The 21764-nt window shown below is 58.8% G+C and overlaps 1 protein-coding gene across 2 annotated transcripts in view; it reads left to right on the top strand.

Annotated features, from left to right (window-relative positions):
* Positions 1-21764, top strand: part of ABLIM2 (actin binding LIM protein family member 2) — a 129206-nt gene that overhangs the window by 32983 nt on the left and 74459 nt on the right. For both annotated transcript variants that reach the window (XM_082653968.1, XM_082653967.1), the window contains exons 4-7: positions 396-511; positions 7356-7482; positions 10409-10502; positions 21551-21638. In XM_082653968.1, coding sequence (XP_082510094.1) covers positions 396-511; positions 7356-7482; positions 10409-10502; positions 21551-21638 — 425 coding nt within the window. The remainder of the gene's footprint in view (positions 1-395; positions 512-7355; positions 7483-10408; positions 10503-21550; positions 21639-21764) is intronic.

Raw genomic sequence — 21764 nt, 5'->3', positions numbered from 1 at the left:
TAGATGAGGCAGGCATTAAGGAATCTGTCATAGAACCTGGCCTGGCACCTAGTAGATGCTCAGTAAACAGTGCTGTTGCCATGAGTATTGAACTGACAAAGCATGCTGGGCGGTCAGAGGAGGCAGGGTTGGATGGAGGAGGCCAACGGCTGAGACTGCCCAGTTGATCGCCATGTGCAAGCACTGGCCGGCCCCCACTGCTCTGGCCCACTGCCGGTGCCGATGAGGAAACTAAGGCTAAGATGGCCCAGCGGCAGCGCCTGCATGCAGACACCCAGCGTCCTGGGCCTGTGGTCCCCGGGGAGGTGACGGCGTGGTGTCTAGGATGGGGCTCCCCCCACCCAGGAGAAGAGCCAGGAGGTGGTCCTGGCTGGTAATGTGCTGTCTTATTTCAGGTTGCCCTTCCCGCCCGGGGACCGAGTGACCTTCAACGGCAAGGAATGCATGTGCCAGAAGTGCTCCCTGCCCACCTCAGCGGGCAGCAGCGTGCCCCTGTCCCAGGGCCTCTGGAGTAAGTGGACGCAGAGCGGCGTGGCGGAGGGGGCTTGGTGGTGCTGGGTGGCAGGCCTGACACCACTGGGACCAGAAGTAGTGGAAGCGAATAACTGTGGATGAACACAATGAAGGGAGCCAGGGCCAGGCGTCTCTGGGGTACTCCTGCCTCTAAGCCTTTGCTCAGCCTGTGCCCTCCCCCCTTTGTGCCACTCCATCTTTCAGCCCGGCTCTAGCCCACCTCCTCCAGGAAGCCTTCTGGCCTCCTTCTGGCCTTCTCCCTCCAGCACCCACACTCAGCTCCCCACAGTTATTTCCAGAGCATCCGGGAGCCCTTCAGGAGAGCCACTAGGAGAACAGTGACCTCTGGGCTCCTGTGGTCTGGGGCTCTTGGATTACCTGTTCCGTCCCCTGGGAGCTGGGCCAGGGTGCGTATGCAGTGGGTGCTCAATACATGCTTCTTGAATGAAGAAGGGGGTTGTTAGTGAAAACGAACCAGTAGCAGGGGCATGTCAGGAGCTTGTGGATGTGGGGCAGAGAGCAAGGTGGGAGCAGAAAGGCTCTGGCCTTTCCCTGTGGGTGGCTCTTCCAGGACCAGAGATGGGACACAGGGACGGGGAGGGAGCCCAGCGCCCCAGGACTGCTCCCACCAGGCTCCCACTGCAGAAACGGGGTGTTCAGAGCCCATCCTGTGTGCAAGGTGGCTGTGGTGTCCCAGTGCCAGAGCCACGTGTCCTGGGACAGAGGAGGGGTTTGTATTGACTTCCAGAGCCAACCCCTGGCTCTCCTCACTCTCCTGTCCTCTCCCGCTTCCTTTTCCGCGACACTGAAAGTCTGTACAGAGGAGACTGCACATCCTCCCAGGAGCCGAGTGTTGGCTTCAGGGACTGGTAACAATTTTATCTGGGAAATGAGGCGAAGCCTTCATCCCTTGGGGAGGCAAGCTCACGGCAGTCACAGTTGGTGAGGCTGTTGCTTTGAGGTCTGCTAGGAGAGTTCTCCATTCAAAACTTTCTCTCCAGCGGAGGTCTGGATTGATTAAATTTTTGAGAATTTGCTTCAACAAACAGCCCTATTATCATTAAGCCTGAAATAGTAATCAAAAACTACAGCAAAATTTGAAAAGGCGGGGATTAGTTTGAAGAGTTTGTCCAGAGCTTCCTGGCAGCCAAAGTAAAAAGGGAAATATGCCCAATCACAGACTCATCGTCTGAGACTTTTCTGAGATTTTTTTAAATGTCATGGGCAGAAAGGCTGCCCTCTCCAAATGGAAATTTTTTTTTAAATATCAAATTTGTATTTTCAAAGAACAGACGCTGCCCTCACCCCTAGATGGGTCTGTAACCCACCCCTTCTATAACCTATCCCTTCTCGCAGTCCATGGTGATAATCCCCAGCTTAGAACTGTTTTTGTGCCTGGAAGGCATTAAACATTCATCAACAGTTCTTGGCTTCTGTGTGGATGTCTGCATTGTCTTCCCAGCTCCCACCTCCTTTTGTCCCCAGAGCAGCCTGGCCAGGCAGGAGTCCCTCCCTCCTTCTGCAGGAGCATAAGTGCCCTGAGCCTGGTGGAGAGCAGCAGAAGTACTGGGTGCCCAGTGTCCAGCTAGGGAGGGGTGGGGCTGAGGTTTGAGCCAAGGCCTTTAAAGTCCAAAGCAGGGGAGCCCGCCCTGCTGTGACCAGAGGCTTTCTGAAGAGGTGGCCTTTGTTCTGAAACCTAAAACACAGGTTTTCGTTAAGTAGGCATTGAGGGAAGGGCACTGCATGAGCTGGGCCCAACTGCCACCCCCATGTGAGCGGACAAGGGGGGTGCTGTGTGGGAGCAGGGAATGGAAGTGAAGAAACCAGGCGGCAAAGCCATGCCAGGGAGCTCCAGCTGCATCCTGGAGGCAACGAGGAGCCATAGATGGCTGTTGAGGGAGGTAGTGCCGGGGTGGGTTGGGAGCATGTTAGGAATGTGAGCCTGCGCAGCGTGGTCTGCCCTGCAGGTGGTGGCAGCTGGGGGAGGGACGCGGCCCTTCTTGCATAGGGTGGAAAGCTGCAGATGGCCGCCTTTGGGGGCCGCCTTCCCTGGGGGAAGCGGAGAGTGGCCAGCTGCTCCCGTGGAAGTCAGGCTTGGTCCCAGGGACCTGAGCTTCCCTCTTCCGCTCATTGGCCTGAGCCTGTTGCTTAGTAACAGGACCAGCGCTTCTTGCTGGATGCCCACGCCTTCCCTGGGGAGGGGTGCACCGCTCCTTCTGGGTGGCCAGCTCGTCCACCGCACCTGAGCTTTCCACGCCGCTTCTGCCCTGGACTGCCTCCCCGACTGCCCTGGGGGGAGGGTCTCCTCCCGGACAGCCCGCTGGGCGCCCATCCAGGCTCCCCTTTTCCAGGCTCCTCCCGTACTCTCCAGCTCTGAACCGGTTGCTGGTTGGAGCGGGTCACAGGGCAGCCCTCAGAGAGGCCCAGCGCCACTCCAATCAGGGCGCAGCTCTGAGCCCGGCTGTGAGGAATAGACCCCGCCACTCACCACCTGGGTGCCCTGGGCACGCTGTGTCCCCTCTCCGGGCCTTGGGAGTGGACGTGGGGTCAGCAGTGGGTGTGGGCAGTGGCCCGGAGGGGCAGCCTGCTGTGGCAGCAGCCAGGAGCTGGGAACGTGGGACCTTGGACCGGGGCAGCCCTGTCCAAGCTGAGGAGCCCCCGTGACCCGTTCTTGGGCTCGACTCCACCTGCTGGGGCCCAGCCCAGCCAGGACGGGGTCACACCCGGAACCTGGGGTCACTCTCGGAGCCAGGATCAGGAGGCCCACCGAAGTCAGGAGGGAAGGGGCAGGGCCCTGGCATCCAAGGCCTCTGCTGGCTGTGTGCCCGTGAGGGGCCGTCCTGTGGGTGGGGCGGGTCCTCAGGCCTTCGGACGTGCCTCCACCTGGGCTGTGGCCCTCAGAGCTTCTGTGTCTTCCGCCCACGTGGGGTTGCACTGTCCATGTGATCAGGGGTGGGTGACGGGCTCAGAGCCCCGGTCCCCCCTCTGGAAATGGGGTGAGCCTTTCTTGTGGCAAGGCTGAGGTTAAATGAGGGGGTGACGTGGAAAGATGAGGAGGGGCTGGGCCCCAAGGGGGGAGCAGGCATGCGGGCTGCCTTGTGGGGTGCAGTGGCTGCCTTGTGGGGTGCATCTGCCTTGTAGGGTGCTGTAGCCCCCAGGAACCAATGTCCCTCCTGGCCGCCACTCCCCGCCCCCCAGCCACTGCGTTGCAGTGAGGGGGTCGAGTCGCCAGTTCAGTGCAGAGCCCGGTGGGTGGGATGCACTTGAACCTTTTTTATCTCTCCCAGCAGATGCTCGCAGGCCCTCCTGCTTGGCCCGGGCTCCTTAGAGAAATCGCAAGCCAAGCCCGTAACGTCTCAGGCATTTTAAAGTTAGAACTCTGTCGGTTCCTTGCCATCAAAGGTCAATCTCAGATTCGACCCAGACCCCCCTCCACTCCCAGTTAGATCTGAGGAGGACAGTGGGCGAGGGAGTCTGACCCTGCACCCCACTCCCAGCCCGAGTCCACAGCTGGGGCTCAGAGAGGCCCCTGACACGTCCTGGGTCCCATGCGAGTTAGTGGCAGAGCCGGGCCTTCGAACCCATGACCGCGTCTGCTAGAGGAGGGGGCACTTGAGGGGAAACAAGGAGACTTTTTGGAAGGTTCTAGAAGGGTCATGCTGGGGAAGGGGCCTAGGTCCATCCTGTGGCTGTGATGGCAGAGCCAGGCCCAGGGTGCGAGGATGAGTGGGTGGCAGGCTTTGGCCCTTCCAGGCCAAAGTGTGCCCCCCTCCTGCCCCCGGGCAGTGGGGACACACTCCCTCAAGGACGTCTGCGCAGTGACAGCTGTTGTCGAGTGGATTCATCACAGAAGATTCACCTGTCATTTGCAAAGCCCTGCGAAGCTATGCTGAGCTCCAGATGTGTTTAGAAAATGAGGATTGCCGTTTCCATGACAACAGTCCTCGCACCTGGCCCTGGCCTCCACGTTCACGGCTCACTGTTAGTGAGACTCTACCCCGAGTCTACGGGGACAAGGAGGCGGTGTGGAGGTGCGGAGCACGTCCCCCCCGGCGGCAGGTGGCACGTTTGCCCGGAGCCTCGGACCCTGCCCTGGGGGCGGGCACACTGCTGATCCAGGAAGAGGCAGAGCGGGGGGCTTCCCGCAGGGAATCGGCCCCTCACGAGGTGTCCCCCTCGAGACGACAGCGGTAATAGTTCGAGCGTTCAGCTCACGTGCGCTTATTCATTCCTCAAACGCATCCTTCACACCACACGCCTGTCTCTGTTAGCTCATGACAGCTGCGTGAGGCTGGTCCTGTTACTACCCCCATAAAATGCGTCCCTGTCTTAGTGGGCACAGAGACGTGAAGTGACTCGGTCACTGTCACACAGCTGGCGGGGACAGCCTGGCTTCCAGCCACTGCCGTGCCCCGCCTCCCCCCAGGCCCAGCGTGGTCCGGGCTGCTCCTTGGCTTTGCCCGTCTGCGAAGACCTGGACCGAGGCCCTGAGCAGGCTTTCTCGACTTCAGCGCTGTTGACATCTGGGGCCTGACGATTCTTTGTGGTGGGGGCCGACCTGTGCCCTGGAGGGTTTTGAGCAGCGTTCCTGGCCTCCGGGCCCCTGGGGCACGACCCCCACCTTCCACGCCCAGTTGGAAGGACCAGAATTGTGTCCAGACACAGCCCAAAGCCCCCGGCAGCAAAATGGCCCTGGTCAAGAGGCGCTGGCACAGACCGTACCGCGTGTGCCCGCGGTCACCCACTAGGTGCACGGATCCAGCCCTGGAAGGCGGTGTCGGCCCTGCTCTGCTGGGGACAGACTGAGGGGGTGGGAGGGGAGGGGTCTTGATGCCTCCTGAACTTGAGGAGGGAGCTTCCTCTTGGCTCCGATGCATTCAGGCGTTCGTTCACTGAGCTCTTCTCTGCCGCCAGCCTGGCTGGGCTCCATGATCCTGAGATGGCTGGGAGGTCCCCTCTTCCCTCCCAGCCCTGGACCTCGGGGTTTGAGCCTGTTCTTCGGGTCTTTTCCAAGGTTGCCAGTGGATTTGATGGTGTGGTAAATTAAGAAATCTAGAGTTTGACCAACAGTTCTGTAGATACTAAATATTTTTTATTCTTAAAGATGACGTGATGCTGGGCTCTGCCCAGAAGGAGAGCAAATCCCTGTCAGAGCAGAGTCTGGCGAGCCCGCCGTGCGTCGGGCGTGTCCCGGCAGCATCAGCACCTAGACGTGCGGGCTCTGCTGTCTTCATATGAGATCCGTCATTGAATGTGACTGCCCCGCCCCACCCCCCGGCTGGAAACAGGGCTCCACACGGAGAGGAAAGAGCCTTGTCCAGTGTGACCCCGAGGAGTAGGGCCAGGATTGGAGCCAGGCTGCTGGACCTTGGGCCCCATTCTTTCATCTAGGGTGGGGGGGTCCCTGCCTGGCTGAGCCCAGGAAATGCTGAGTCCCTCAGGGCACCCCCTGCTCGCCTCTGCTCATCAGGGCCCTTTGGGGTCCCCAAGGCCCCACCCTTGTCATGTCCCCAACACACACAGATATACATGGAAATACTAGACACACACACACATAGAGACACACACATGCAGCCACACACAGACAGACACACGCAGAGACGGATAGACCTACATACAGACATACACACATTTATGCACAGACACAGACACACTTACACACACACACAGACTCACGCAGGGACACACACTCACACAGACACATACACTCATGCATACACACCACACACACAGGCACTAACACACACGCATACATAGATACACCCCTGCACACACACCCCTGCACACAGTCACACACAGATATACCTGTCTGCACACAGACGTGTCACACAAAGATACCAGTGCACGTAATCAGACACGACACATGCACATAAGACACACGTGTACGTACTCGATACAGATACGTGCACACACACGCACGCCCCAGGCAGGTCATGCTGCCTGTCTCTGCCCCTGACGTTGCCCGGCCTGCTCCACCCCCTGGTCCTTCAGCACACGTGGCACTGACTGTGGGAGCCCCTGGTGTGGCTGCCCATGGCTGGAGGGGTCGGGAGGCAGCAGGGCCGTGTCCTGAGCACCCGAGACCCTGGGGGGGGGCTTGATCAGGGATGGGCATGGCTGGAGGGGCAGCGGGGAGACCAGTCAGGGGCCCAGACCAGGCTGGGGGCCATGGGAGGGAGAGCCCCCATCACCGGGGGTGAAGGTGCTTCCTGGGGCCTGGCTCCGACCTGGGCTGAGGCCGGGAGCGCAAGCGCGGGTGGCCACTGTCCTATATCCGGGATGTGGCACGGCTGGCCACAGAAGGAGCTCAGAAGCTGGGGCCGGAGGGCTTCCTGGGAGGGGCACCCCGGCAGGCGAGCGCTCAGAGGACAGGCATCGGGGCTCCAACCTCTCTAAAGCGGCACCTTTCCTGGTGGGGGGGCACAATTAGGTTCAAAGTCCACCTGCCAACAGAGCAGGACAGGCGAGGCCACCCAGAGCTCCTGCCATCGTGGCACCCTGCTGCCCGGGCCATGCTTGGGGCAGTGCCCACTGCAGGGTGCCCCTGTGCAAGTCCACATCTGCTTCCGCAGGCCTGGACGCCCATCTCTGGAAGGTGGGGCCTCTGTCTAGTTCATCCTGGTATCCCAGGCGCGCGGCCCAGGCTGCACGCAGTCGGCGCTCGACGCGCGCTCACTCTGGCCGTCGTATAACGGCCGCGCTGGACGGTTCCGTCTGTCCCGTCCCCAGGCCCGCTCTCACTGCCCCTGGGGTGTCTGAAGTCCCAGCGGTGCAGGGCCGCCACCCTGCGCCTCTCGCCCACACCCACGAGGATGACGGCTGTGCTCCATTCTTTCTTCCAGGTTGCAAGGGCTGCGGAGTGGAGATCAAAAATGGCCAGTCCCTGGTGGCCCTGGAGAAACACTGGCATCTGGGCTGTTTCAAGTGCAAGACGTGCGGGAAACAACTGAACGCGGAGTATATCAGCAAGTGAGTGGGCGGGGCTCGCTGGCCTGTCACCTGGGGGCGGGGCAGGGCTCGTCCTGTGCCCACCCTCCTGCCAGCTCCTCCGGGGGAGCCCCTCTCCCTACCAGCCTTGCGTCCTCAGTGTGGTTTGCAGAGACTCCCATGCTCTTTCTGTTCACTGGGACAGAGACTTTAGCGCTCCCACCTTTGACCCTGTAAAACACCTCCCCACACCGCCCCTGGTGTCACCCTCGCCCGTGGAATTCGCCCCCCTTGCTGGTGCCTGCACCCCCTGCAGGATGCAAACTGGACGTCAGCCGAGGCCGGCAGCAGAGCAAGGAAGAGAGGGCTGACCGGGCTCGGGTGTCACAGGTGTGACGGCGCAGCCCTGTCTTCTGCCGCGGGGCCATCGGCAGCTCCCGCTGGCCGACACAGGGTCCCTGATGTGTGCTCAGGATGCAGCGGTGGCTGGTTTGGGGTGCGGAGGGAGCACCGTTATCCAGTGGGGATAACGGCACTGAGCAGTGGGGAGGGAGCTTCTGGGGATCGGGCCCTAAGCAGAGGCAGCTGGTCTGCCAGGTGCATTCTAATCCCTGGAGATCAGGAAACTGAGTCAGGTGAGCCCCCAGACAGCACCGGGGAGGGAAGGGTTACAGGCTGAGCTCAAAGGAGCAGCTTCTCTGAGTGCAGAGCGGCTCCCTCCTGCCAGTTAGGGGCTTTTCTGGCAACTTCTATCAAAGACTGTGCTAGTTCTTGATGCTCTGAGGGAATAGAACCATCACAGGAATTGACTGGGGTCAAAAACCGCTGCAATAAAACTTCCGAGAATAAAACACGCACACATACATGCATGCACACGCATGTGCACGCGAGAGCGGGTGTACACTGGGGGAATCCGAATCGGGTCGCTGCGTGTGCCAGTGTCAATTTCCTGTGGACCTTGTACTCTAATTCTGTAAGATGTGAGCCTTGGGGAAACCTGGGGAAGGCCGTCCTGGTTTCTCTGTCCCGTTTCTTACAACTGTGTTTGGATCCACAATTATCTCAAAATCAAACATTGCCAGTGAGAGTCCCCACATCAAGATGAGCCTCTGTCCAGGCTGGGTCAGGCTGGGGGGGTTTCTGGCCACTTGGTCCAGGACCTGTTGCCTCTGTCATAGTAAAGGGAAGGGGTGAGTGACACGCCAAGGCAGCCTTGGGGACAGAGCACTTAAAATAAAACAAAATGATGCCCAGCCCCCAGAGCGCTGCAGCCCCTCTCACCCACACAGCGTGTGCGTTACTTAGCAGCCTCTGGGACAGCCCGGAATTCGTGATGAGGGCGTGGTGGTGTTGCCATGGAGACGTCATCTTTGAACCTCCTGGATTTGCTGCATGTACAGCCTTTTTTGGGGAGAGGTCAGGGCATTTGAAGGTGGACCCTAAGGGCCCAATATACATGTCCCCTCCCCTGTGGAAGGAAGGGCTGCTTCGTTTCTGAGGCTGCAGAGAAACACCGGGACCTCAACCCTCCTGCCGTCATCTGTGTGACCCAGACGAGGTCCTGAGCTTTGAGGAAGAGAGGGCGCCACTAGCTGCAGTCTCCCAACAGCTCGAGAAATCTCACCTTCTGTTAGCAGCTGAGCAAAAATCAAAACCAAACTGGGGCTCACACGGCAACTTCGGCAGTGCGGGGTTGGGGGCAGGGGGGGATGACGCACCAGAGTAACGCCCCCGACCCTGCACCCCCCGGGCCACTCGCCTCCACGTCCAAGTCCCATTGGGCTGGAGCCGGGGCCAGGGGGACAGCCCCGGTTGGCGATGGCCACCGGGTGCCAGGTGCCGGCCATACCTTGTCTTCCTTAGACCTTGCACTTACCGATCCCACTTTACAGCCAGGAAGCTGAGGCCCAGACGGGTTCAGTGACAGCTGGGACTCTGGGCGTTTGAGTGCAAGCCTGTTCACTCACCGCTGCCCAGCAGGAAGCATTGGCACCACCTCCGACACCGTCACTGCCACTCGTCCCGTGGCATTGACCCCATAGTGATAATTAATGAGCTCCGACCGGAGGCCAGACACTGTCCAGGCCTTGTGTCTGCGTTGTCTTCCGTCCACCACCTGCAAACCAGCTTCTCCTTACAGTTCAGTGAAGGGGGCTCGGCATTTAAGCAGCCCGCCCACGGCTGCCCAGATATTCATGAGCAGTGCCCACGACGTGTCCCGCTCGTCCCAATTTCCCAAAGCCACGAGCCACGCGCGCGGCGCGTAGGAAGCCCGCCATTGCTGTGCGCGGGGGGCGTGGACGCATCGCTCCTTCCTGCGCAGCCTGATGCCCCTCGCCCCTCGGATTTCGAGAGCAGGAAGCTCCCGGCCACGCCCGGGAGGGTGAGGGTCGGTCCCAAGGCACGCCTGCCACTTGGCATCTTGTCACCCTCAGACCTGGTCTCCACCGTGGGCGGCTTTGTCACACCCCCCTGTCGGCTCACGTTTTTCTCCAGCGCCCCAGACCCCTTTCAGAACGAGCAGGAAGCCACCCAATGCGTAAATAGACTATTTCCCACCCCGGTTGTTAAACATCTGACAGAATGAACCGGAAGGAAAAGCCCCGTCTGCGGACACGTCTTTTATTTCCCAGACGCAGCTTTGATTCCTTGCGCTCAGGCTTTGGAGCCCTCCACCAGCCCTCGCTCGCCCCCTGGGCGGGCGGCCCCACCTCTGGCACCTCAGTTTGTCCACCTGTGAAATGGGACGATCTTTGTGGTATTTCTCTTGGGGCTGCCCTGATGACCGAGGGGCCGTGCTGGTGCCTGTAAGTGCCCCATACACGCTGTTCAAGGGCTGTGCTGTTACCCAGAGTAGGAGGAAGTGGGCGTTTGCCCCTTGGACGTGGCCGCTCTCGTTGGCGAGGACTCTGAGGGCTTGGGGGTCCCGGGGGTGCCCCCGCCGTCCTGACTGCCGGCTCTGTTGCAGGGATGGGCTGCCCTACTGTGAGGCGGACTATCACAGCAAGTTCGGGATCCGCTGCGATGGCTGTGAGAAGTACATCACGGGGCACGTGCTGGAGGTAAGGAGGCCGCCTGGAGGCTGCAGGCATGACCCTCGCCCGCTCTAAGTTCTTCTCTGGGCACGGGGGTCTGCCCGCCCCCTAGGAGTTAACAGAGAGGATAAGAAGGTGCCTCTCGTGGCGTCTGGGGTGTATGTTTGTGCAGGAACCCGCACCCCTGAGCCTCTGCCTCCCAGCTCTGCCAGAGGGCACCTTGCAGGGTCTGCCCAGTGAGTGCCACCTCCTCCAGGAATATTCCCCTGCAACACTCTCTCACCTGTGCCCTTTACACGTTGACAGTGAGGTGGGAAGAACTTGCGATCCTGGTTCAGCCCTTTGGCATCTAGATGGGAAATCTGAGGCTTGGCGAGTTGCACAGGGAGCCTGGGAGGCAGGGCGGGGTCCACGGGGGCGGGCAGGTCACCCAGCGATTTCAGGTTGGGGCATTTCTGGGGTGCTGACAGGTGCGTTTCTTGGTCTGGGTGGTAGTTACATGGGTGTGCCGCTTTGTGAAAATAACACGTGTTATGCACTTGGCTACATTTGTTCAGTAAGATCAATTCCATGGGGTGCACAGGACCAAACCCACCCCCCTGATGCTCTGGCCCAGCCGGCCCCCCCACCCCACTCTGCAGCCCCTCCTGGGCTCTGCGCTGGGGCGGGTGGATGGGCCATCCCTCGGCGAGCGTATGGTCTGTTGGGGAGGGCAGAGGTAACCAGAGGACCTGGGGGGTGGGGAGGGGGCAGAGCAGTGGGAGAGGAGGGGCCCTGACCCAGCCAAGGGGCCTGGGAGCCTTTTCCAAGGAGGTCACAGAAGCAGCCTCTGGGGGTGGGAAGACAGGTTGGGGTCTGAGGCTGCGGGGCCCAGGCCACCCTCCCAGACAAGGGCTTCTGAACCCTGGACAGCCTGGGTCGGATTTGCATACTAGAGGCTGCTGCTGAGGCTGGACTTGAGGCCGGAGGCCGTGAGGCCAGCCAGGAAGGGCTGGGCATCCCCGCATCCCCGAGGACTCCTGCGCTACCCGCCCCACAGCTAGAGCCCAGTCTTAGCGGGCTCAGAATGCCTTGGTGAATTGCACGTTGAGCACTGAGCTGCTTTTCTTGAAATTACACTTGACATCAGAGCTGCAGGGAGAGAGTTGCCCCAGGGCCTCAGCTCCAGGTAGCGGGGAGGGGAAGGGGGTGGCCACACCCACCCAGGGGCAGTGAGGCCCTCCCCACCATCTCCCCATTTCCCAGATGCCACAGCGGGAATGGTCCCAGGCTCTGTGCAGAGCTGTGCCCTTCTACGCCCAGAGGTCCCTGCGGGGGGGCTGGGATTACACCCTCATTGACTGTAGAGAGTTTGCAAAGCACAAATAAGGGGGGAAGTCACAGACATGCGATCATATTTAGCTGAACTTTTTGGCTGGATTCCTTCCAGTTTTTTCTCTCTCCACATGTCAGAGTTGGCATCACACCATTTATACATTATATCCTGATTTTTTTTCAACTCCCATGTCTTATTTAATAGGTTCCTATGTTTTTGTTTTGTGTTTTATGGGTCTTTTTGTAAACAGCCTTATTGGAATATAGTTCACACACCACGCAATTCACCCGCATAAAGTGTGTGATTCGGTGGTTTTTAGTATCTTCACAGAGCTGTGCACCCATCCCCACAGTCCATTTTAGGACGTTCTCATCACCTCAAGAAGAAGCCTGTACCCCTTAGCTGTTCCTCCCCTACACCCTGAGCCCGTGGCAGCCACCAATCTACTTGGGTCTGTAGAGTTCCCTGTTCTGGACGCATCATATAGATGGAATCATCCGCTCTGTGGGGTCCTCTGTGATTGAATCTGTCTCACAAGATAACATTTCCAGGTGCATCACACACAAGAGTGTTTCAGTGTTGCATTGTATTTCCTTGTAGGAGTAGACCAGAATGTTTTAGGCTGATCATTCATTGTTGGACATAACACCGTTTTCCACTTTTTTACTACGATAAATAACACTGAGATGAACATCTTTTTTTATTGCATTTCTAGTTTTCCTTAAGATTCATTCACAGAAGTATAGAAACTGAGCCAACAACCATGAACTTTGTAAGGGTTCTTGACACATAAATTGCTTTCCAGAAAGTTTATTCTGATTTACGTGCTTATCAACAGAGCGCGATCTTTCCCATCTCCCACCCTGGGTGTAATCTTTATGAAATCCTGTGTCGAGCTGATAGGGGAGAACGTGGGGCCTCGCTGCTGTTTGCTTCCCTCCCACCCCTAGTGGTGCCGGGTCTTCTTTGTCATTTTTAGCCAATCAGAGTTCTTGCATTTCAGTTATCTTCCGTCAGCATCGCCTGTTTCTACACTGGGGGCTCCATGTCTTTCTGACGGAGTTGGGCGGGTGGTCACGTGATGAGACTGTTGCCATCTCATCTGATGAATGTCTTGTATGTTTTTCTGGGGTGGTGATCACGCCTCATGTTTGTACCCCCATCCTCCGAACGTGCACGAAGGATGCGTCCTCCCGCCGTACCCCACGGTGACGTCTCACCTGGCCCTCCCGTCTCTCCAGGGCTCTCTCCTCACCCAGACCCTGCTGCAGACCCTGCCCTGGGGGAGTCTGGGCAGCCGCCCCCTCCGGCAGCAGCACCGAGGCTCCTGGAGGATCCCCCGGCCAGGGCCCCACCTGCCGCAGTGCCTGGCGGTTCAAGCCTGTTGCTCTCTGTTCCCCCAAAAGACTGTTCCAGACCTTCCTCGCTCTCCTGGGCTGCTGCCCTCCCACCGCAGCCGGCCAGCCACAATGACCTTGTCTAAGACTTAACAGAGAGAGGGTCAGACGCCACTCAGGGCTGTCTGCAAAGCTTCTACCCCACCCGCTCCTGCCCTTCCTGACGGAGGCTCTGTCTCTCCTCCCAGCCACAGCCCCCAGCCCTGTGCTCCGGTCCGAACCCCGCCCGCCTCCTCTGGAGCCTTACCCTGCCATCTCCTTTCCTCCCTGGGGGCCACAAGGCATCCTCCTGGTGGCTTGTTGAAACAGCTCAAGTCGCCCCCGTTTAAAGAGACTAGAAACCTGTCACCCTCACCTGTCCAGGTCCGCCAGCCGCTGCACCGTCTCTTCAAGCCGCTCCCCAGAGCGCCGGCCCCCTCCCACCCTGCTTGGTGCCCTCACTCTGTGGGCTCGTGTCTGTGTGTCTGGGAGAGCGTGTGCCGAGCCCAGGAGGCCCAGCCGGGCTCCCGGTGCCTGTTCTTGGCCCGACCGCCTGGCCTCCCCCTGCGTAGGTGTTGCTGTGTGCTGTTTCCCGCCACGCTGCGATACCTGATGGCCTTAGCGGGCAGCATCTTAGGCTCTGTGGGCTGAGCAGTTGTCGCCACAGGTGTGTGACTGTAGCCTGGCCCGTTTCCGGCACCCTTTGGGGTGGGCGGGACACGCCAGCCCCGGCCCTGGCGGCCCGGTCACCAGACCCTCCTCGGGGATCCGAGGGGTCGTGTCTGCGGAGTGTCCCCCAGCTCAGCGCCGGCCACGAGGTAGCTGATGGGGGCTGGAGGATAAAGAGCCTCCCAGGGAAGATGAATGCTTTTGTTTTCGCCCCTGCGGGCGGCGAGCTCCGCGGTGTGTGGCAGTTGAGTCAGCGGGACCTGCACAGCTCTGAGGTTCCTCCCCAGCGAGGCGGCAGCTGCAGGCAGGCGGGTGGGGACAAGCCGGCTCCACGGAAGGGAGCAGCCGCCGTGCTAGGACCCCGCTGGGCGTGCAGTGGGCTCTTGAGGGCCGGCAGGTGGCAGGGGACAGGACCTGAAAAGGAAAGAGAAGGATCTAGACCGCTGGCTGGAGGGTGAGGGCATCTCTGTGCCCCCGCTCTCTGCCCCCGTCCTCACGGCCACACTGCCTGTTCCTGCCAGCCTGTCCCGGGAGCGGGGCTAGACAGGGGCCGAGGGGCCGACTGCTCCGACTGGGCTGTGGCGCCAGGACCCCGTGCAGGTAGGAAGCTCTCTGGGCCGATGGGGACGCCACACTGGCTGCAGGTGGGTGGGATTGCAGGGAGCAGGGCAGATCAGCCAGGTGCAAGGCCCCCAGGGCACCTGCCACCCCACCGGCTCTGCCTCCCAAGGTGCTGGAGTAGGGGAGCAGCCCGGGCCTCTTCCCCGCCCCTGCGGGAGCCCTCAGTCTGTGCGCGTCTGCATGCGCCGGGCCCGGGGCCAACCTGCGCGGGGCGCCCGCCGTGAGGTGTGCATTTGGCGGTAGTGCAGCCCCCCCACTCCCTCTGCCACTCGAAATATTTAACATCCTCCACTGCACGTTGTCTCGCATCCTGCGTGTCTGGGGTGTCTGTCCTGATGAGCCAGCTCCATGCCGGGAGCGTCCTGGGTCCGGTGGGGACCCGGGAGGGGCTGACACAAGCCCCCTCCCCGTCGCGGGGTTGGCTGGCTGGGGTGGGGGGGGCAGGGCAAGGAGCAGAGGTAGGGGGCTGGGAGCAGCCCTGCTGCAGTGCTGGCTCCTGGGGATGGAGTCTCTCCACGGAGAGAGCTGGAAGGTGGCTGTGCATTGCCAGGGGACGGTGGTCTAAGCAGATCAACCAGCCCAGGGCTGGACGAGCGGAGGGGGTGTTGAGTGAGAGGGGGTCCCTGGCTGAGTCCCCGCCATCACGTTGTTCTCTACTGGTTCTCACAGTATTAGCAGGAACAGGTGGGCGGGGGCGGGGAATGGGGTGCGTCTTGGCCAGCCCCATCCTCCTTATAACCCTGGCGGGGCCTCTGTCTGAGCCCCACCTGCCTCCTGCAGCCTGGCTGTCTCCATGGTAACGAGAAGCCCAGGGTCCCCCTGGGACCACTAATTAATCCCTCCCTCCCTTTGTTCCTTCCTCTGTGCTTCCCTCCCTCCCTCCCTCCTTCTTCCCTTCCTTCCCTTCTCCATCCACTACTCACCTTCCTGAAGGCTCACTGTGTCCCAGCCTGGCCTGGGGGCGGAGTTCCCGGTGAGGACGGTGGCAGGGGTCCCCCTGCCTGACCTGGAGGAGCCCTGGAGGGAGGGGGGCGGCCAGCTGATAGTTTCTCCATTTCAAATGGACCCTCTCCTGCGACTCCCTACGCTGGTGTGTTTATTTCTTCCTCTTTTCTTTTCTCCTTGGCACTTTTCACCCTCCTAAGCCAGCAGGACTTTTATCACTGGGAGAAAACAAACCCTGAGTTCCGAACAAATAAAGGCGTTTCCTAAGGACAGAGGTGAAGTCAGCTTCCCAAGACCCCAGCTTCTCGCTCCCTTCTTAAAACTTAATGAACGTGTTTATTTTAAAAACACTCTCAGAGGGAATACCTGTTTATCCTAAAAGAAAAATCATCTATAATGAATGTCATCACCCAGGAAAACTACCGTTAGCATTTAGACTTCATCCTTCTGGATCATGTGCACACACACAGACACACGGACGCACACACACACGAAGACACACACAGACACACAAAGACATGCACAGACACACGGACGCACACACACACAAAGACACACACGGACGCACACACACACAAAGACACACACACACACAAAGACACGCACAGACACATGGACACACACACACACACACAGACACGCACAGACACACGGACACACACAAAGACACACACAGACACACGCACACGAAGACACACAGACACACGGACGCACACACACACAAAGACAGACACACGGACGCACACAAAGACACACACAGACACACACACACAAAGACACACACAGACACACACACACAAAGACACACACAGACACACACACAAAGACACACGGACACACACACACACAAAGACACACACAGACACACGGACACACACACACAAAGACACACACAGACACACGGACACACACACACACAAAGACACGCACAGACACACGGACGCACACACACACGAAGACAGACACACGGACACACACGAAGACACACACAGACACACGGACGCACATACACACAAAGACACGCACAGACACACGGACACACACAAAGACACACACACGGACACACACACACACAAGGCACACGGACGCACACACACACAAAGACAGACACACGGACACACACACACACAAAGACAGACACACGGACACATACGAAGACACACACAGACACACGGACACAGAAATACTCACAAACTTACACACATAGACACAGACACACACAGAGACACAGAGATACACACGGATACAGACACACAAATACACAGATACACACACATAGAGACACACACAGGGACACAAAAATGCACACGCATACAGACTCACACACACACACACACAGACACACAGAGACACACGTGGACTTGCCTTCAGCCTGACGCCACGCCCTGCTCAGCACCCAGCGAGGATCAGGGTGTTCTGTCCTGGTCCTTAACCATCGGTCCGTCCGCACATTCCCGGGCATCTGGGTTGAGGAAGCCCGGCAAGGGCGCCACACCGACGTCCTTACTGCAGGACTTCTCAGAGCCTTGATAGCTGACGTGCCTGGAGGTGGAGTATGTCACTTCGCTGCTCCCACACTCACTGGTCAGAACCCCCCTGTCCTCTAGGACCCCGTTGTGCATGCCTGGTGGGTACTGTTTTCTCGTTCAGAACATCTTTATGGGACAGCCCCTCTGCGTGCAGCTCTGCTCTAGGGCCTGGGACAGCAGAGAACGAGGGGACAAGGCTTAGTCCTGGAGCGGTCACCCGAGTCCTGGAGCTGGGGGAGAGAGAGGAACAGAGCCCAAACACAGTCAGGGAGCCACGCCAGCCTCCATGTGGTCCCCCAAGACCCCGAGTCCAGAGCGAGCCTGTCCCGAGGCCTGTGGCGTCAGCAATGGGGAGGGGGCAGGGCTGAGTCAGGGGTTCTGGGGAGGGTCTTTGCTGACATGGCACAGAGCTGGGAGGGCTGCCAGATGCTCCCCCCTCCCCCGACTGCATCCTTCCTGCTACAGATCTTGATTAGCTTCTCGGTAAATTTCATTTGATCCGTGTGCCCTGGAGATCAGGGCTTTCAAGATCCGGTTCCAGTTCTGGTCATTCACGAAGGAGACTAAAGCTTCAAACTGGGGGCTGTGCCCGGAGCAGCCCCTGGGAGCTGGGCTGGGGGATGTGTGCCCTGCAGCGGGGACCCAGGGGAGGGCCCCAAAGCAGGCGGAGGCACAGCCGCTTCTCCAGGGAATGGAAGAGGCCATGGATGGCTTTAGGGAGGAAAAGGGGGTGCCTGCTTCCCATGGGGTAGGGAAGGCCCATCCCTCCGTGCTTCCCACAGCTGGGGGAGGGGGGAGGGGTTGGCTGCTCGTCTCTGCAGGGAGGGGAGGGAGTTTCTGCAGCCCAGAGACACTGCCAAGCCGGTCCCTAATGTCCACGGTAGGGCCGTGCTCAGTGCCCTCCACTCTGCCTGGGTACCGCTGAGGAACAGCGCTCGCTCTGTGCCCCCGGAGGCTGCGTTCCTAACGAGCCTGGTTCTGTCTGATTAAAGATGACAGCCGCTTGTCAGAAGGCACAAGACATCGTTTTCAAACCACGCACCGCAAAATCTCATGGGCTTTTGATACACTTTCAAAATCTGCGCCATCTTGAGTCCCACCTGGGTAAGGGGCTGCGCTGCCTCCCGGGCTGGGGGCTGGGGTGACGGCACAGATGACTGAGGCCCTTCCAGGACAGTTGTAGGGAGGAAAGGGCTCTGACGGAGCAGGGGCTGCTGCTGGGTTCCGATCGCGTGGAACGCCCCGGCCACCGTGGCCACTGCGAGACAGAGCAGAGCAGCAGTGGGGGTTGATGCAAGGGGTGAGGACACTTTTATTTTGGACTTCGTGAGCCTGTCTCAGTCGGCTTGGGCTGCTGTGCTACGAACTGCGAGGCTTAAACAACGGCTCTAGAGGCTGGAAGTCCGAGATCAAGGTGCCAGTGCACTGGGTTCCTGGCTTGGAGATTGTCACCTTCTCCCTGTGTCCTCCCGTGGCAGAGAGCTCTGCTGTCTCATCTTGTAAGGACACGAGTGTCCTTATAAGACATCCTGGGGGCCCCACGTGGCTTTTCATGGCTGAACAATCTGCCGTTGTGTTTATCACACTCACGTTTGGACATTTGGGCGGGTTCCACCTTCTGGCTACTGGGAATAACGCTGCTGTGAAGATTTACGTGCGCGTTATTGTGTGGACCCAGGTTTCTATCTCTCTTGTTCTCTTCCTTTTTCCTAAATACCTAGGAGTGGAATCGCTGGGTTGTATGGTAGTTCTGTGTTTAACTTTTGGAGGCACTGACAGTGTTTTCCACAGTGGCTGCACCGTTTTATATCCCCACCACCGATGTGCAAGGGTTCCAGTTTCTCCGTATCCTCACTAGCACTTGTTATTCTCCATTTTGTTTTAATTACAGTCGCCCTCGTGGGTGTGAGGTGGTGTCTCATTGTCGCTTGGATTTGCTTTTCCTGAATGACAGTCATGCTGAGCATCTCTGATTTGCTTCTTGGCCGTTCCTGTGTCTTCTTTGGGGAAAAAATGTCCGTCCAAGCCGTTTGCCTATTTTTTAACTGGACTGTTTGTCTTTTTGTTGTTGAGCTGTAAGAGCTCTTTACATATTCTGATCCTAAACCCTTATCAGATCTGTGATTTGCAAATATTGTCTCCCATTCTATAGTTTGTCTTTTCACTTTCTTGATAACGTCCTTTGATGCACAAAAGTTGTTAATTTTTATGAAGTCCAACTTATCTATTGTGTTGTTGCGGCTCACGCTTTCCGTGTCATATCTGAAAATCCACGGACAAATCTGGTGTCAGCAAAATATACCCCTGTGTTTTCTTCTGTGGTTTTATACTTCTGTGGGAAAACTCTCTTACTGGCATGTAACACACAGAGGAGTCCATGAATCTCACACACTGGACACACCCAAGCCACCAGCACCCAGACCAAGAAAACACATGCCCCGCACCCCAGGCAGCCCCCTGGGGCCCCCAAGGCAGCCACCACCCTGACTCTCACCGTATAGATTCATTTGCCTCGTTTTGAACTTTGTAAAAATGGAATCGGCTCCGCGGTGTCTGGTTTCCTTCCTCAGCCTTGAGTCTTTTCTAGGCCTCCAAGTTGATTGCTCAGGGTGTGGGGTTTGGGGGTGCGTGGGCATGGGGTGCACACCACAGAGTCAGGGACCCTTCCCGGCTGGGGACAGAGGCCACAAAGGCCAGACCCCTGGGCGCCAAGCCTGGCTCCACCCCCTCCTGCTGTGTGACCTTGCTCAGCTTCCTCCACCTCTCTGTGCCCTGGTGGAAACAAAGGTAGTCATGAACCTCACAGGCTGTCACAGGATGAAGACCAGTCAGTGTGTGAAGCGGCTTCTTGCCTCTCCCTGTAGAAAGAAGCAGTGTCCCCGTCGCTGCTGGGGCGTCTGCCGGCTGCCGGGTTGGGGGTGCTTTCCAGAGGGAAGAGTGCGGACGCTGGGCCGGGCCCTGGCGGTGGCCGCAGGGCTGTTTCTCTGCTCAGCCTTAATTCTCATTGGTCGGGCTGGGGTTTCAAGCCTGTCCTCTTACAGACTCTCCCCACGGCTTTCTCTCTCCACCTGACTCACGTGTAGACATGTGTGTGCTTTCTCCCCCAAGTGGCTGTCACAGAACTCCTGCTGTTTGATGTCATGAGGGTGGGTTGTCCCCCCGACCCAGAGTGAAGGGGGTGCCTGCCTGAGGAAGGCGTGAGGACAGGCCAGAGGTCACAATGTTTAAAGCACGTGAGTCCTCAGTTGACACCTGGGACCTGACAGCAGGTGGTTTCTGTTAAAGCTACAGCGCTGTTCCAATCCCCTGTTTGTACCTCAAGGACGGAGCTGCTCTGACCGCTCGGCATTTTAAGGCTGAAGTGGCAGCTTCACCCTCACTCTGCCTGGGCCCAGTGCTGCAATGTGACCTGCTCCCCAGATAGATTCCTGAGACTAGGGGTTCCTGCAGTGGCCCCGTGCCAGGCCCTGCCCTCGGAGGCTCACTGTCTAGCGGGGAAGACTCACCCGAAATAATTGTCAAACCCTGTGAAAATGGGGCTGTGGGAGCCCAGAGCAGGGAAGCAATCAGGGGAAGCTTCCAAGAGGAGGTGGCGTTGGAGATGAGATCGGGAACATTCCAGGTGGTCCTGGGTGCGAGAGCGGGGAGGGCAGTCCTGGTGGAAGGGGCTGCAGGTGCAAAGGCCCGGAGGCCGCAGAGCCGGCAGGACTGAGCACTCGGCATTCTCACGCTTCCCCAAGCATCCCTTTGCCTGGAGACACGTGTGGGCCACGCAGACTGACACCTCCGGTCCCACACGCAGGAAGGGAGTCTGTTCCGGATTCTTCCTCCCTGATACTCAGGGGTCCCCTCGGGCCTGGTTTGCACGGAAGGCACCGGTGGGGAAGGGGAAGGAAAGTGAGGTGCTTGTAATGAATTTGCACCCCGTTACTGATTCAGGAGAGTATTACTAATTCAGTTTCAGAGAGCGGTGATTAACCTTCGCATCTCAGGAAAGAGTGAGGGGGTTACATCCACATCTAGCAGCAGGCTGCAGCCGCACCCAGCCCAGGTGAAGGTCAGCGTACGGTCATGCTGAAGACACTATGTAGAAATAAGCCAAACTTGCCAGTGTCCTTTGTTTTGGTTATTTCGGTATTAATATTTTAATCGATTTGAATGGGTTTCAAGAATGATAGAAACAGCAAACCCTCATTGAGAAAACTGAGCGATACAGAGAGACAAAAAGAAAATGATCTATCACTTTCATCCCACCTGTCCTGTCCCTCCGTCTGGGGAAATAACGTTAGGTCCTCCCTCCCCGCCCCACCAAGATACAGAGGTGCATGGGACCTGGCCCCCCTCTGCCTCGTGGGTGGGGCAGACCCATCCACCACTGCGCCGGGAGGAGCTGGCGACACAGCTGCTCTCCCGGAGGCCGGTCTCTGCTCCCAGGCGTGGCCCCAGCGGGCAGAGGCCACATTCACACACCCTGGACGGCCTGGGGCACCACAGGTCCCATCCCATCCCCCTGGGTGTGGGCTCTCCACCACACAGCCCGCCTTCCTGCCTCACCTGAGCACCTGCGTGAGGACACACCGTGCCCTGAGCAGAAACGCCTGTGCTTTGTGCTTTTTCCAGGCGGGGGAGAAGCACTTCCACCCTCTGTGTGCGCTATGTGTCGGGTGTGGCCGGATGTTCGCAGAAGGCGAGGAGATGTATCTGCAAGGTAAGAAGGAGAGAGCGTGCTGCTCGGGACCCGAGGGCACCAAACAGGCGGCCCCCGGGCCCACGCCCTGTGCCGGGTGTGCCCTGGCGTGTCAGCGAGCTTTCCTGCTAGTTAGGGAACCCCGCC

The sequence above is a fragment of the Grampus griseus genome, assembly GCF_964374135.1.
Source record: "Grampus griseus genome assembly, chromosome: 4".
NCBI classification, from domain to species: domain Eukaryota; kingdom Metazoa; phylum Chordata; class Mammalia; order Artiodactyla; family Delphinidae; genus Grampus; species Grampus griseus.
This window is presented reverse-complemented; position numbering and strand designations above follow the sequence as displayed.